Source organism: Camelus ferus, chromosome 1 (assembly GCF_009834535.1).
Source record: "Camelus ferus isolate YT-003-E chromosome 1, BCGSAC_Cfer_1.0, whole genome shotgun sequence".
Taxonomy (NCBI): domain Eukaryota; kingdom Metazoa; phylum Chordata; class Mammalia; order Artiodactyla; family Camelidae; genus Camelus; species Camelus ferus.
The window spans coordinates 110,548,431-110,562,735 of record NC_045696.1 but is presented as its reverse complement, the minus strand read 5'-3'; the positions used below and the strand labels follow the sequence as shown (position 1 = coordinate 110,562,735).

Sequence of the window (14,305 nt, the reverse complement as noted above, 5' to 3'; positions counted from 1 at the left end):
AGTGAGTTTGGAATAACATGAAAATGCTTAAGCAAAAATGCTAAAAAAGCTCATATACAATATAAATTCAATATGTAGTATGGACAATACACCAAGTTTAGTGTACGTAGTGTATGCAGTATGCATATCCTAAAGAGAAATCATAAGGTGATTCAGTAATGCTCAATATGTATTTCAATACCAATGGTATTTTCAGTGATAATGTAGTAGTTCAGTCAGACTACTTTTCAAACATCTATCACTGAGCAAAATGACACTACAAGAGGAAGGATGAGAAGTGGATGTGGAGAGAGAGAGGTCCTTTAGGAACAAGGGACATTGCTACGTTAGAGCAGGTAAGGGTGAGAGACAATCTATGTGAGAAGTCAACTGGAATCATAAAGATTCAGTTCTTAGGGATATGAGAAAAAGTGGAAGAGAGGTACAAAAAAAAAAAAAGCACATCAAGAAACATCAAGTAAACACTTTGAAGAGTTGCCAAAGGTAAGGGATGCCTTTCCCTACCATCCAAGCTTTATGAGTGCCTTTCAAATTTTGTCAAGTATTCCCTATTAACACCAGCTCTTCTAGGTCTCTCTGTCGAGGAGGAAAATACAGGGAAAGGCCAGTCAATGAGCTAGTTTCACCATGTTTCATACGCAGGCATGACTCACTATATACTGCCAGAAAAAGCCTGATCCTGAGATCCTTTATGCCCCAAGGGCTGGGCATATGCTTGAGTTAGCAAAAATGATGATCAGATTCAAAAGATGTAAAGATTATAGTATTACAACTAATTTACAAGAAGGGAATTTTATTTTCTTATGAAAACAAAGGAAAAATAGATACTTTAAAATATCTATTAAAATGAATCAAGATTCTATAAGAGATGATGTCATGGAATAACAAAGATGTACAAGAGGTAGTATGAAAAAGCAGAAACAGTCTGTGACTGAAGATCTTGATCTAAAATCCCAGCTTCATTGCTAAATTTCTAAGTCTGTAGAGGGTGTTACTTCAACACTGATTGATTAGTTGATTGACTGATTGACTCATTCATGTATTTAATTATTAGTCAGTGAGCTGGTACCAGAAGTAAGGAACAAAGCTAAATGTTGAGGATACAGCAGGATACGGGGCTGCTATGGAAGATACCAACTTTAATAATACTAACAATAGAGTGAGATGGTGCTACATAGGAGTAAAGAGTAGGTGCGTCTGATCTAATCTAGAAGAGTTAAAGAAGGCTTTCTGGATTAAATAATGTTAAATTCGGACCTGAATCTAAATCCTCAACAGGAGGTAGGGAGCTAGAGTGGGAGGAATATTCCATACGGGAGAAACAGCACAAGCAAAGGCTCGTAAGTCAGTGTTGCATATACATATCACATAAATGGATTGAAGAGATCATGTAATCGCTAATTATAGAGGCTGCAGTTACAGACTAGTCATTAAAAAACTATAGCACTAAAGGCAAGTGAGATGAGACAGTAATCAGAAAGGAAAGTAGAATTATTTATTAATCCAAATATTTATTGAGTATCTACTACGTGCCAGGCATTATTCTATATAGGTACATAGGTAGATAGATCAATTGATCCATCAATGAACAAAGCAAACAAAAGCCCGGCTCTGATGAAGCTTATATTCTAAAACAGGGTAAGAGACAACAAGACGCCGAACATAACGTAAATGACATAGTACATTAGCACGGAAGTGCTATGGGTAAAGTGAATTGGGAGTACAGGCAAGTGAGGGGTATTTAATTCATCAATTAATTAAATATTTTTCTTTGTTTTATTGAGATATAATTAACATACAGCACTGTGTAAGTTTAAGCCATACAGCATAATAATTTGACTTACATACATCATGAAATGATTATCACGATAAGTTTAGTGAACATCCATCCTCTCACATAGATATAAAATTAAAGAAATAGAAAAAAATTTTTTCCTTGTGATGAGAACTCTAAGCATTTACTCTCTTAACAATGTTCATATATAACATACAGCAGTGTTAATTATCCTTATCGTTTGTATATTACATGCCTAGGACTTTTTATCTTATAACTAGAAGTTTGTACCTTTTGACATGCCTCCATCTAATTTCGCCTTCCCCCCAGCCCCTGCCTCTGGTAACCACAAATCTGATCTTTTTCTATAAGTTTGTTTTTGAAGTATAATTGACCGACAACACTATGTTAGTTCCTGTTACACAACACAGTGATTTGATATTTCTATAAATTTCAAATTGATTGCTATGATAAGTCTAGGCAGGACATGTCACCATACAAAGATATTACTTAGTTATTGACTATATTCTCCACACTGTACATTTCATCCCCATGACTCATTTATTTTGCAATTGGAAGTTTGCAATCCCTCCTTAAGAGTTTGTAATCTCTAAATCTCCCTCACCTATTTTTTCCTTCCCCCACCCACCTCGCGTCTGGCAACCATCTGTTTGTCTTCTGCTTCTATAGCTGTTTCTGGTTTGTTATGTTTGTTCATTTGCTTTGCTTGGTGAGGGTATTTTAAATAGAATAGTTAGGGGTTGCCTCAGTGAGGAGGTGGTGATTGGACAAAGATCTGAAAGACTTGAGGGAGTGAGCCTTGCAAATATTAAGAGGAAGCACATTCCAGGCAGACAGAGGAGCCAGTATAAAAGCTCTAATAAGGAATGTGCCTGGTACATTTCAAAACAGCAAGAAGGCTCGTGTGGCAGAACAAGCAAGCAAAGGGGTGAGTAGCAGGAAGAGGGTCAGAGAGGCAATGAGGGAGGGAGGCAGACCTTGTGGGATCTTGTATGTCATTCTAAGATTTTAGTGGAGGGTTGCGTGTTTGCTCCCTCTCGTCCCATATACATCAGATAGAGAGTAAGAGGCAAGAGTAGGCAAAAGACCAGATAGTCTAAAGAGGGCAGGGGTAACATTAAGAGCAGCGTCCTTCAGGAGGCAGCAAGAGATCAGAGTGAACATCAGTCACAGTAAGAAGAGAGGCCTCTTTTGGAAGATGTGTACTGGAGTCTGGTCAGGAGAGGCAAATCTGCCCTCAGTGACTTTGCACTGGTAGCTGAAATTGGCTAGGGGAGCATCTACACCATGGAAAATGGCAAACACTGCAGATTGAGGCACTTTTTTCTTCATCAGCTGGTTTAGCTGCATGCAAATAACTCTTCCTCAAAGACTGGTGGGTAACAAGGAGGAGAGGCTGGCAGCACCCTCAGACACATACTGTGGGAAAATGAAGGAAGACGAAAGAACCAGTGACCCAGAGCCTCTTTTCTGTGAATCAACAGGAAAGTCAGACCAACTGCTTGGAGGAAAAAAAAAGCACTGGGTCTGAAATAACTTCTGCAGGTGGAGACTGAGCCTAGCCTTGCAGAAGAAAATAAATAAGGGAACTGTTATGCAAATGTGAAGAGAGTCAAGGCCAAATGGGTCACTATGGTTAAATTGTATGCATTTCTCTTTTTTCTCTAACTTTTCCTTTGGAAGTTGGCAGGGTGGTGGTAACCTCCTCAAGACAGAAGGATTTTGAAAGTTTGTATGCTAGTCTTTGAAGAAAAAGGTTACAAGAAGGCAAGAGAATTTAGTCTTGGGGAAAGGCATACTCTGGGGTCAAGGACAGAGGAGTACAGTGAAGCCAAGCAGAGTCTCATAGTTTAAGCAAAATATAAAATGACGTGGTATAAAAAGTTAAGTTCCTATAAATGCCTAAAGACTACTCAGAATTTAGTTTTTGATAGTTTAGTCTTCAAAAGATAAGTTTCTGGGTTAAAATTATTTTTCTTTTCTTTCCTAGACAAAAATTTTAGACGGCATTTCTTTAGATGCTACCTACAAGTACTTGTTAGCTGCCTTGGGGCTCTGGAGTGAATTCTTTTGGTTTGGCAGTGAGCACCTCAGCTGCAGGCACTTTGTTCCCTTCAGCTAAGTGGAAACTTTGAAAGGTCTGTAGATTTTGAAACAAGATTTCAAGTTAGTAAGTAACCTAGGACACTTAAAAACTTGGATTTGACTTTACAGGACGATTATGCATAAAATGTAAGATCAAGTGCTCACAAGGTTAAATTTCAGGAAAGCCTTCCTGGATGTAAGACAAAGGCGGGGTGTAAAACGAAAACAAAAGTAGCCTGAGTTAGAGAGGTCATTCGATTTTACTCTGCACTCAAGACTGATCCTCTCTGTCGACTGAAACAGGTTGGTTTTTTTCTTTCTTTTTTCATTCTGACTTGGATATGATTTTTTTTTTAAGCTCAAAGACTTTGTATAATTACCTATGTGGAGGGAGTCTTGATGCATAAAAGTTTCCATGTGCAAAAAAGAGCTATTTGAAAAGTTACACACTTTGAGATAAAAAATAAATATAGCAAGAAGAAAATATTATTTTAATATCATTACTTGCCTGTAAAACTTTGCTCCTAATAGGTTTTGCTATAGCATTTTTCCTGCTTTGCTTTATAAACACTATTTTTTTTTGCTCTTGTAATAATTATAAAGGCATTTAAATGTGTTCTGTGTATCTGTCAGAAGGATCATTTCTGCAAATAATTTTCATTCCTATTTTTATCTATTCACATTTTTAGTATAATTGATTTTTATTTAAAAATATCCCTAATATCCTATATTGTTTGGCCATATTATACCTTATCATCAGTTCATGATTTCTGGGATGAAAGAGAAGGAAAGAACAAAGTTCATATTGTGTTAATAATTAACATACAAGAAAACAAAGACCAGAGTAATCTTCCAGATTGGATCTGTTCAAATAGCTTTAAGGATAGTCATTTAAAATCATTGGCACCTGGTTTTTACATCATGAAAACTGTTTCCTTGGGGGGGGGGGGTCTTTGCTTTATTCATCCACAAAGGGTTAGCAAGTGTAAGCGTGTTCTATTGAAAAAGTACCATAAGTTGGCACACTGTTTGAAAATAACATTTTCATTAATGATTCTGTAAGAATCTTTGAGATTCTTCCAAGGACAAAAATAACCCAAGGGAGAAAGGCTAAGGAAAAAAGTAAAACAAAACTCAGTATTATAATAAAAACACTGAAAGTCACTGTTACATATATTTTAACGCTTGTGAATTCTGTGCCAGCTTAATACTACAGGGTGTTAATAGCCAATATAGTAAAATAACTAAATGATGGGACAGGGGATTCCTGGAGCACCATCTTTCCATACTACTGTAGCAGCTCTATACCTACTGGTAAAGCTTTTAGTTTGACAGATACTTTTTGGGTGCCTGGTGCATACCAGGCACCCTCTCAGGTATTAAATACAAAGAAAAACTCAACAGGTCATAATCTTAGGGAACTTAGAGCATAGAAGGAAAAGGTACTCTAGGAAATGCATCTTCCATAGAATGGGGTCAGTTCTCTGAGAGGTATGTAGATACACCTACTGGGTTGCAAAAGTCTTCTGGAGTGGCAACATCCAAGTTAACTGAGTAGGAATTGGCCCTTCAAGGGAAGGGACAAGAAACAGTATATCAGATAAAGGAACAGAATGAGTAATGATGTAGAGATGTGCTGCAGCATGGTATGTGCCAGAAAACTGCTGGCAAATCAGTACCATTACTGTCGACAGTGTCGGGTACATGGTAGAGGGACACAGCAGGAACCATGGGTAGGACCACATTACAGAGAGAGCCCCGGGTATGATGCTAAGGAGCTTAGATTGTATCTTTCAAATGAAGAGATGTGTCTTTCAGGTGAGGAGCTAGGCAGGAGAGTGATTGGCATTTTAGAGATACTGCACTCTGGTGGCAGTAAGAAAAATGTTATTGACAAAGAGTTGTAAGGAGGAACAAGAACAGGATGCCAATAAGTAGGATGCTGGTTAGGAAGACATCATAACAGGGCAGGTGTGAGACAGTGATGGATGGACAAATTGTGTGGCTGTGTCAAAGAGCACAGATTCAAAGGAGGAGACAGATTTGAGACCTTTTTGGAAGGTAAAATCAGAATTTAGGCACTGACTGGAAATCAGGGATGAAGATAAGAGAGAAATCAAGGATGGTGCAGGCTTGAGGCTTAGGTGACTAGTGGAATGACAGTGCTACCCAACAGCAGTTTACAACCAGCGTGGAGTGACCAGTTTTGGAGGGAAGCTAACTAGACGAGACTTTATTTTATAAAAGCCAACTAGTAAAATTCCATACAAATGCTGGGATAATTTATTTAAAAATAAATTTATAAATGAATAAAAGTAAAATATTTATTTTAAATAAATAATTTAATTTTAAAAATTTAATTTATTGTCAATATACTGTGTAAGAATTACAGAGTTGTATATGTAAAAGTTATAAAATGTTTAAGCCCTTTCAGTTGAAATCTAACTAAATTTTCGTATTTTAAAAACTATTTTTGTATGAAAATCATTACTTTTACTTAGGCTTTAATGGTTTAAGAAAATTCTCTCAGGACATTATTTTTATCTTCCCTCTGTAAATCTCAGTTCCTGTACACAGACTTGTAAAAACAAAGAATGAAGAATTAATCTTGGGGATATACTCTGATGTGGATTCCATTAAACAGTTTCAAAGAGTGGTGGATTCAGGCTCACATATGTTGCAGCAACAGTCTATTCTCTAGTAAAAGAATAAAACATACGCTAGATCAGAAATGTTTCCATTTAAGCAGTATTACGATGGATGTCCTGTATTCTTTCTGCCATTTAGGTTGGAGCCATGGCTTTGGAACACAACCAGTCAGCAGATTACTATTATGAGGAAAATGAAGTGAATGACACTCACGACTACAGTCAGTATGAAGTGATCTGTATAAAAGAAGAGGTCAGAAAATTTGCAAAAGTTTTCCTTCCTGCCTTCTTCACAATAGCTTTCATCATTGGACTTGCGGGCAATTCCATAGTAGTGGCGATTTACGCCTACTACAAGAAGCAGAGAACCAAAACAGACGTGTACATCCTGAACTTGGCTGTGGCAGATCTACTCCTTCTACTCACTCTGCCTTTTTGGGCAGTTAATGCAGTTCATGGGTGGGTCTTAGGGAAAGTCATGTGCAAAGTCATGTCAGCCTTGTACACAGTCAACTTTGTCTCTGGAATGCAGTTTCTGGCTTGTATCAGCGTAGACAGATACTGGGCAGTAACTAGAGCCCCCAGTCATGGAGGAGTGGGCAAACAATGCTGGCTCATCTGCTTCTGTGTCTGGATGGCTGCCATCCTGCTGAGTATACCTCAGCTGGTTTTTTATACAGTCAATCACAAGGCTAGGTGCATTCCCATCTTTCCATACCACCTAGGAACATCCATGAAAGCATCGATTCAAATGCTAGAAATCTGCATTGGATTTGTAATACCCTTTCTTATTATGGGAGTGTGCTACTTCATCACAGCGAGGACACTCATCAGGACGCCAAACATTAAAAAGTCTCGGCCCCTCAAAGTTCTGCTCACAGTGGTCATAGTTTTCCTTGTCACTCAGCTGCCTTATAACATCGTCAAGTTCTGCCAAGCCATAGACATCATCTACTCCCTGATCACCGACTGTGACATGAGCAAACGCATGGATGTCGCCATCCAAATCACAGAGAGCATTGCACTCTTTCACAGCTGCCTCAACCCGGTCCTGTATGTTTTCATTGGAGCCTCTTTTAAAAACTACATTATGAAAGTTGCCAAGAAGTATGGATCCTGGAGAAGACAAAGACAAAATGTGGAGGAGATTCCTTTCGATTCTGAAGATGCTACAGAGCCAACCAGCACTTTCAGCATTTAAATGTGAAATCGTTCTGTCTCTTGCTTCGATACATATGAATGATGCTTCTCCCTCAGATCAAACATTTGCATTATTCTGAAACTCAAATCTCAAACACTGTGGTAGCAATTTAAAACAAGAAGAGGCTGGGGTGGGGAAGGGGGGTGGGGTAGAAGCCAAGAAGAAGAGGAAACAAAATAATAAATGCACAAAGCATTTACTAAAGTTAAAATCAACAATACAGGAAAACAGTAACAGGTATAAGTAAGGAAAATACTATGCTATAAGTTTGGTGGGTGATCTAAAACAGATTATTAAAAAGGCCTACATTAAGGGGTATTTATAATTATTTTATATTATCTAAATTTTAATGTAAGAACAATTTCCCTGTATAATTTTAGTACTTGAATAACTTCTCAGCAAAATTTAATCTTTTTCCTATTTCTTAATTTATAAGTGATTTCATAAAACTTCAGACAGAATAACAATTAGTAATCAAAAAATACATGAAAAGCTTTTCCTGCTAAGTTTCTGCTAAGTTTCTAAACGTATAATTTGTGTTAATGATGTAAACTTTCTTTAGTAATAAACGTTATCCTGTTAGATGTATACTCTAGAGGCAGTCCTCAGATAATCACACTTACCTAGGTTTCAATTTTTATAACTTCCTAAAGGTCTCATCCACGTATGTGTCTATTACTGACGATCAACTAAACAGTATATTTTCCTAAGTATAAAGACTCTTATTTTTCACTTAAATATTTGTATTTTTCAGCAAGGAAAATATGTACCACCATAACTTATTTTTAATAATGTGTACTGCTTATCTCTTTAAAAAGTTATATAGAAATTATTATAGTCCATGTAATATGTCCTTATTAAAATTTAATTTTGTTAGAAATTACAGTGATCTAAAATAGTATGCACTAATACGAATTTTATCTCTCACAAACTGTAAAAAAACCTCTTAAAATAAACATCACTCAATCAAGACATGTAATTTTAAAATTTATCACTTTCTAAATTTGAAAATGCTTTCAAAGGCAGAATTTAAAGAACTGTGGTCATGAAACTAACAACTCTGTATGATGTTATTCCAGCAGAGCATCTGGCACAAAGGATCAATCTGAATACTCACCACTGCTCCACCATTTCTTGCCATTAATTACATAGCTGTCCCCATCTCGCTGGATGCTACATTCAATATTTGTGGCATCACTTGAAGCTACATCAGGCTCTATAAATAAGCAAAGACTGAATTTACAGGTAGGCAGATGCCATCAATTTACAAAAGAGACTTAGGTGAGAAAACGTGAACTCTTTGAGGACAGAAGCATCTTTCTATCATTTCCCCATTCCACAACCTACACAAAGTAGGTATTTAATAAATGTGCATTGGAAGAATGAATGAATGAAGTAGTTAGAACAATTCAGATCAATCAGCGAGCTAAATTGTGTTCTTGGCTTCCTCACTGATACATGACTTGGGATACAACTCACTCAATCCTTTCTCTAATCATCAAAAGTACATTGAATACATTGTTCTTTGCTTCCCACAATGGAAATCTATACTACATATTTGCAGGCCAGATTTCCCCACCATATAGCATCTTAAACAATTTCTAACTGTGCTTGCAAATTCCATCAGAATGCTTTCACCAGTTTATTTATTTTGCATTCTATAAAGTCTGCTCAACACTTAATGTCTTCAGCAAGTTTTCCATGGGACACCTTTACAAAACTGCTTTCCTGTATGGCATTTTAGAACTTACAGGCTAGCTTTCAATCATAGTAATCTGCACTTCTTAATATGCTACTCTTTTGAATGGGTCCTTCAGTTATTTTATGTGTTCTCTTTCTAAAACTAGAGACCCAGTTTCTTTAGAAAAGGAGCTATGTACTCTACTTATTTTGTAACCTCCAGTTAGAGCTTCGTAGACAACACATCATACTGCAGGCGTTCAATAAATGCCCCTTACTGATTTAAATGGAGATCAGTTTTGCTATGATAAATGTATGCAATGTTATAGAAGACAATAAAACCTGGCCAAAATTATGGCCAGATGAAATTTAGTTTAACTTTAAAGTCAGCTATGAAACAGTGACTTTGTCCTCTGAAGAGTTCTTAATTACTGTTTCCTATGTACAAATGGTACCAAAACTCATTTTTATTAACATGATCCTCGTTTTATTTTGCCATATGATTATAATTTGAGCCATAGGACCAACATTGGTGAAAGTTCTGTTTTTCCGGGTTTATGGCAGAGTATTTTGGAAGTATCAATATAAAATTATCACAGATGTGAATATTTCATACATTAGGGTAAAAAAGATCTTAAATATCCATAGATGGCAATTTTAGAAATGCAAGTCAAAAGATAATGAAACTAGGTTTACTCTGCTGCTAATGCCTAAAGCAGGTTACTACAGAACATTATTTAATGAGAGGACAATTTTATTTTGCACATTTAAAAATGTCAAAATTTAAAACTGGAGTCAAAGCAAACATAGTCACATTCCTAGCCATGGGAAAATTTGCCTGAAACACAGAGCCACATCCCACACTTCTTCGGTTCATCGATCATAGCCCAGGAAGAGTGACCACACAAGGGAGAACGTGACTGACTTAATTTTACCTGTCATACAGAAGCAGGAGGCAATGGTCCCTTGAAGAAGAGGCTCAAGCCACTGCTGCCTCTGCATCTCACTTCCATACAGGTGGAGCACCTCCATGTTCCCGGTGTCTACACGTAAGAAGGAGAAGCACTTGTTTTGCATTTAAAAACTTACCAGTATGAGATCCAAACTCCGTATAGGTAATACAGACACTCATCCTTTTAAAGCTAATGTTTGCTAACAAAAATATTTTGAAACATAAGAATAAATCTAATTTACAATGAAGGTATGCCATAAGCAGTTGTAAGCACATGGCATTTGGTGCATATTTATTCAAATTGTTCTGAATCATAGATGCTCATCCACTTCATCCCAATGAAGCTCTAAGAGGGGTCTAACTCAATTAGGACTGAGGGAAATAATATAGTAGCCCAACCTTTGCTTGCTGTCTTGCAAATACACTCTGCTAGGAGTGACTGCAATTCTCCTGGAGAACAATTAACAATACATATTTTACTGAGACTCCAGCCTTGAGACCCCTGTTCCTCAAATACACCTGTGCTTTCTAACTTCCTTATATTTGCTTGCACCAGGCCTTCTCTCAGAGGAAATTCTGTCATTCCTAGTAAATTTCTGTTTGAGCCACCTTCATTGTGAAGAATCTGCAAGTACCCAGTCAGACATCTCTCTTTCCTTTGACCTCACATGGTAATTATTGCCTCTTTACTACAACACTGCTTTTACCTTCGTGCACCCCATACCGTCTAGGAAGTACTAAGGCATCTGAAGGATGCCAAACACAGGACCCATGTCCTGGATGGCAAATGGCGGGAGGTAATGCCAAAGGCCCTCTCCAGCCCTTGGAGGGCATGGTGCAGTACATGACACACTGCTGTGTCACTCACGTGGAAAAGGATGCTTCGTGTCTGCCGCAGAGCAAAATGCTCCAGGTGCCTTTCTCTGATTTTCATCCCCATCAAATTTCTAAAAATACTATCTAAAACCTTACCCTTGAATACTGATAGCTTATAAGATTTTGAGGAAGAATTTTTCAATATCATCACTTGCAATGACTTTAAAGACAGTCACTGAAATGCCTATGAAAAATGAACTAGGTCTAAGTTAAGTCTCAAAATATGTTTGTACTCTGTTTCAACATCCCCAAAGGAGCCAAAGTTATATTAAAATGTACAACATTCCTAGTAGATAAACACAAGCTTAAAATTCTGTTTAAGTGAGGGAGAGAATGAGTCCTGAGTTATAATTAATGAGCTCATGGTTTTCTTTGCTTGCTTTAAATTCAGTTTTCTCGTTTAGTTCAAATGAAATAAATATTGAATAAAATCTTTCCAAAAATTATTTTATTCTGAGAAGCTGACAAAACAAAGCTATTATTTATGGGTTGTATTATCATGGAATAGCTTCACACAATGAGATAAAATCTTTAGAAACTCTGGGAGTAGATTAATTTTACAATAGCCTCATTATTAAATGAAAATGTAGTACAGTAGTAAATCAGTGTTTTGAAGAGAGAAAAGGTGAGGACCTGGGACAAGTTCAACCATCATCACAGGTTTCCAAATTATCTTAACAGTACCAAAGAAATGAGAGTCAAAGTCCAGAGTGGGAACATTTTGCCAGGCAACCAGTGTTTTCTCTGACATCCAGTATACCCCTTTCAGGCATTTCCACCTTCATTAACTCTTTTTGGGAGAGCATTAGCACCAGGGCCATAAAATTAGCACAAAGGACAATGATAAGGCCTAACTTGTGCAGAACCACTATAGGACCATCATCCTTCTACAAATCAAATGCTAGTCTTTGACTGGAAGCAGCAGAATAACCAGAGTAACCTGGGGGAAAAAAAAAGACAAAGACATTCTCAGGGTCTACCTTAAACCTCCTGAATCAGAATCTCTAGGGCTGGAGCCTGTGCATTTGAAATTTTTTTAAAGTTATTTAAGGGGTTCTTCTGCAAATATGGGTTTGAAAACACCTTCAAAAGACTACAGTCCAGGTTTATTCCTCCCATAGTAACTTTTTAAAGAAAAGTTGGCCTCTTTCCCTCTTCCTTCCAATTTTTCATGCCAAAGTCCTTTAAGGGATCCTTGACTCCCCTATTAATTCCCCCAAACCAATGTGTAAGTCCTCTTGGCTCTGCCTTCAAAATATATTTAGATTCTTTCCACTTCTTACCCCTTCCGCTGCTACTGCCCTACTGCCCTGAACAAATCACCATCATCTCTCACCAGGACTATCACAACAAGACTCTCTGCCTCCCTCCTTCCTTCTGTTAGTTCTCAACATAGCGGTCAAAGGGATCCTTTTAAAACTGAAGTTACACCTTGTCACTGCACTGCTCAAATCCCCAGTGGCTTCCAATTTCACTGGAAGTATAAGCCCTTACCTGCCCGTTAAGTCCCAGCATATAAGGCCCTTTCCTCTCTGATACCTTCTGCTATTCTCTCCAGCCACAATGGCCTCCTTCACTGTTCCTGAAATACACCAATCATGCTCTTGTTTAGGGCCTTTGCATTTTCTGCTCCTTATGTTAGGAAAACGCTTAGCCCTGATACCAGCATGGCTAACTCTCTCACCTTCTTTATCTTAACTGAATGTCATTTTCCCAATGACATTCCCAACCATTCCATCTTATTGTAATCCACGTTCCCTATCCCTCAGCTCTCCTACACTGCTGGATTTTCTTTTCCCCAAACCACTTTTCAGCTTCAAACTTACTGTATAATTTTCTTATCTATCTATTGTTTATTTTTGTCTCTCTTCGTTAGAGTGTCAGCACCATGAGGTCAGGAATCTTTGTGTATTTTATTCCATGATAAATCCCAAGTTTCTAAAACAGTACTTGGCATATAGTAAATAATAAATAAATAATTGGTAAGTAAATGGAGAGACAGTGAGGCTAAACAAAAGATTTAGAAATCTATCCATTCTGACTAACCATAGAAATATTCAATACACGATCAGTAAACTGAAAACCTCATATTGCTAATTCCTTGGGTGGTGACTTCTATTCACTAATATTCTTAATGTAATGATGTTTAACAAAAGAATAACCCAATGAGTACTTTAGATCCACTTTTAAATATTTAAATCAAGATAACTGAAAAGCCAAATTAAAGAGAAATTTATAAATCAGTGACTTTGTGCAGAAAAAAACTTCCTTGTCATAAAACAGGAAAATTTTAAACACTGCTCAAAATATCTAAGGAACATTCTGTTTTTAAATAATGTAATAGTAACCTGGTGCTTGGCAGTTAAAGACATCTGGAGCAAAAAAGCATTTTCCTGTTTCTTCAGCAATCAAGGCATAGTCCACCTGGCTGAGACCACTTACAGCTGGCAAAAACAAGTTCCAGAGGCCTTCTGCTTTGGCCATTTCCTGTCAAGGTGATGAATATGCCAGAGTGAGCATAATTTATCATGACCTAAAATAGTTTATTTTTAAAAGATATTGGCATTTATGTTGTTTAAGCTTATGAAGTTATTTATTTCATTGTATCCTACAGTGCGCAAAACCAAGTAGTTATTAATTCATTATAAATCAACAATTTCTTCATGGTTAAATAAGTGACTTTCCTTCAAGTTTCATAGATTTGGCTGAAAAACCTGAGTACTTCTTACTGAATCATAGTTATTATAAAATAGCCTACATCTGAATATAATTATGCCAAAAATACTTTTCTGAGTATTTTAATTTCTAACATGTGTTCCTGTTAGAACTGAAGACATGAAACTTGGATTGGGCCCATGTGGGACAAATGCCCTGCCTCAAAATTCAGTCTCAACTAAGTGACAGACGGTCGTCATAGTGTTAACTGCATTTTTTTCTTTGAACAGCTGTATGAGTTTGTCTTTATCATACAGGCTACACAAAACACTGTAACCTACTTTGTATATTATGGATTTTATTTTTAACTTTCTTTTTAAAAAGTTATAATTGATATAATTATCCTCTACATA

General features: G+C 37.0%; 2 protein-coding genes across 6 annotated transcripts in view; one reads left to right on the top strand and one right to left on the bottom strand.

Moving 5' to 3' along the window:
* ACAD11 (acyl-CoA dehydrogenase family member 11) overlaps window positions 1-14,305 on the bottom strand; it is an 82,037-nt gene that overhangs the window by 25,592 nt on the left and 42,140 nt on the right. For all 3 annotated transcript variants that reach the window (XM_032488263.1, XM_032488255.1, XM_032488274.1), the window contains 3 exons: window positions 13,586-13,724; window positions 10,345-10,452; window positions 8,847-8,945 (listed from right to left, as the gene is read on the bottom strand). In XM_032488263.1, coding sequence (XP_032344154.1) covers window positions 8,847-8,945; window positions 10,345-10,452; window positions 13,586-13,724 — 346 coding nt within the window. The remainder of the gene's footprint in view (window positions 1-8,846; window positions 8,946-10,344; window positions 10,453-13,585; window positions 13,725-14,305) is intronic.
* On the top strand, window positions 2,596-8,784 carry ACKR4 (atypical chemokine receptor 4). Of its 3 annotated transcripts, XM_032488285.1 has the most exons (4): window positions 2,596-2,723; window positions 3,786-3,933; window positions 4,061-4,183; window positions 6,668-8,708. In XM_032488285.1, exon 4 carries the CDS (start codon window positions 6,677-6,679, stop codon window positions 7,727-7,729), a length of 1,053 nt encoding a protein of 350 aa, XP_032344176.1. In that variant the 5' UTR covers window positions 2,596-2,723; window positions 3,786-3,933; window positions 4,061-4,183; window positions 6,668-6,676; the 3' UTR covers window positions 7,730-8,708. The 3 variants fall into 3 exon arrangements, with proteins under 3 accessions (XP_032344176.1, XP_014407503.1, XP_006176347.1); XM_006176285.3 differs by lacking the exon at window positions 3,786-3,933 and having other exon boundaries at window positions 2,654-2,723; XM_014552017.2 differs by lacking the exons at window positions 3,786-3,933; window positions 4,061-4,183 and having other exon boundaries at window positions 2,630-2,723; window positions 6,668-8,784.

Excerpts from the sequence above, each read along its gene's own strand:
- ACKR4 (XM_014552017.2), top strand. The coding sequence starts at position 6,677 with ATGGCTTTGGAACACAACCAGTCAGCAGATTACTATTATGAGGAAAAT.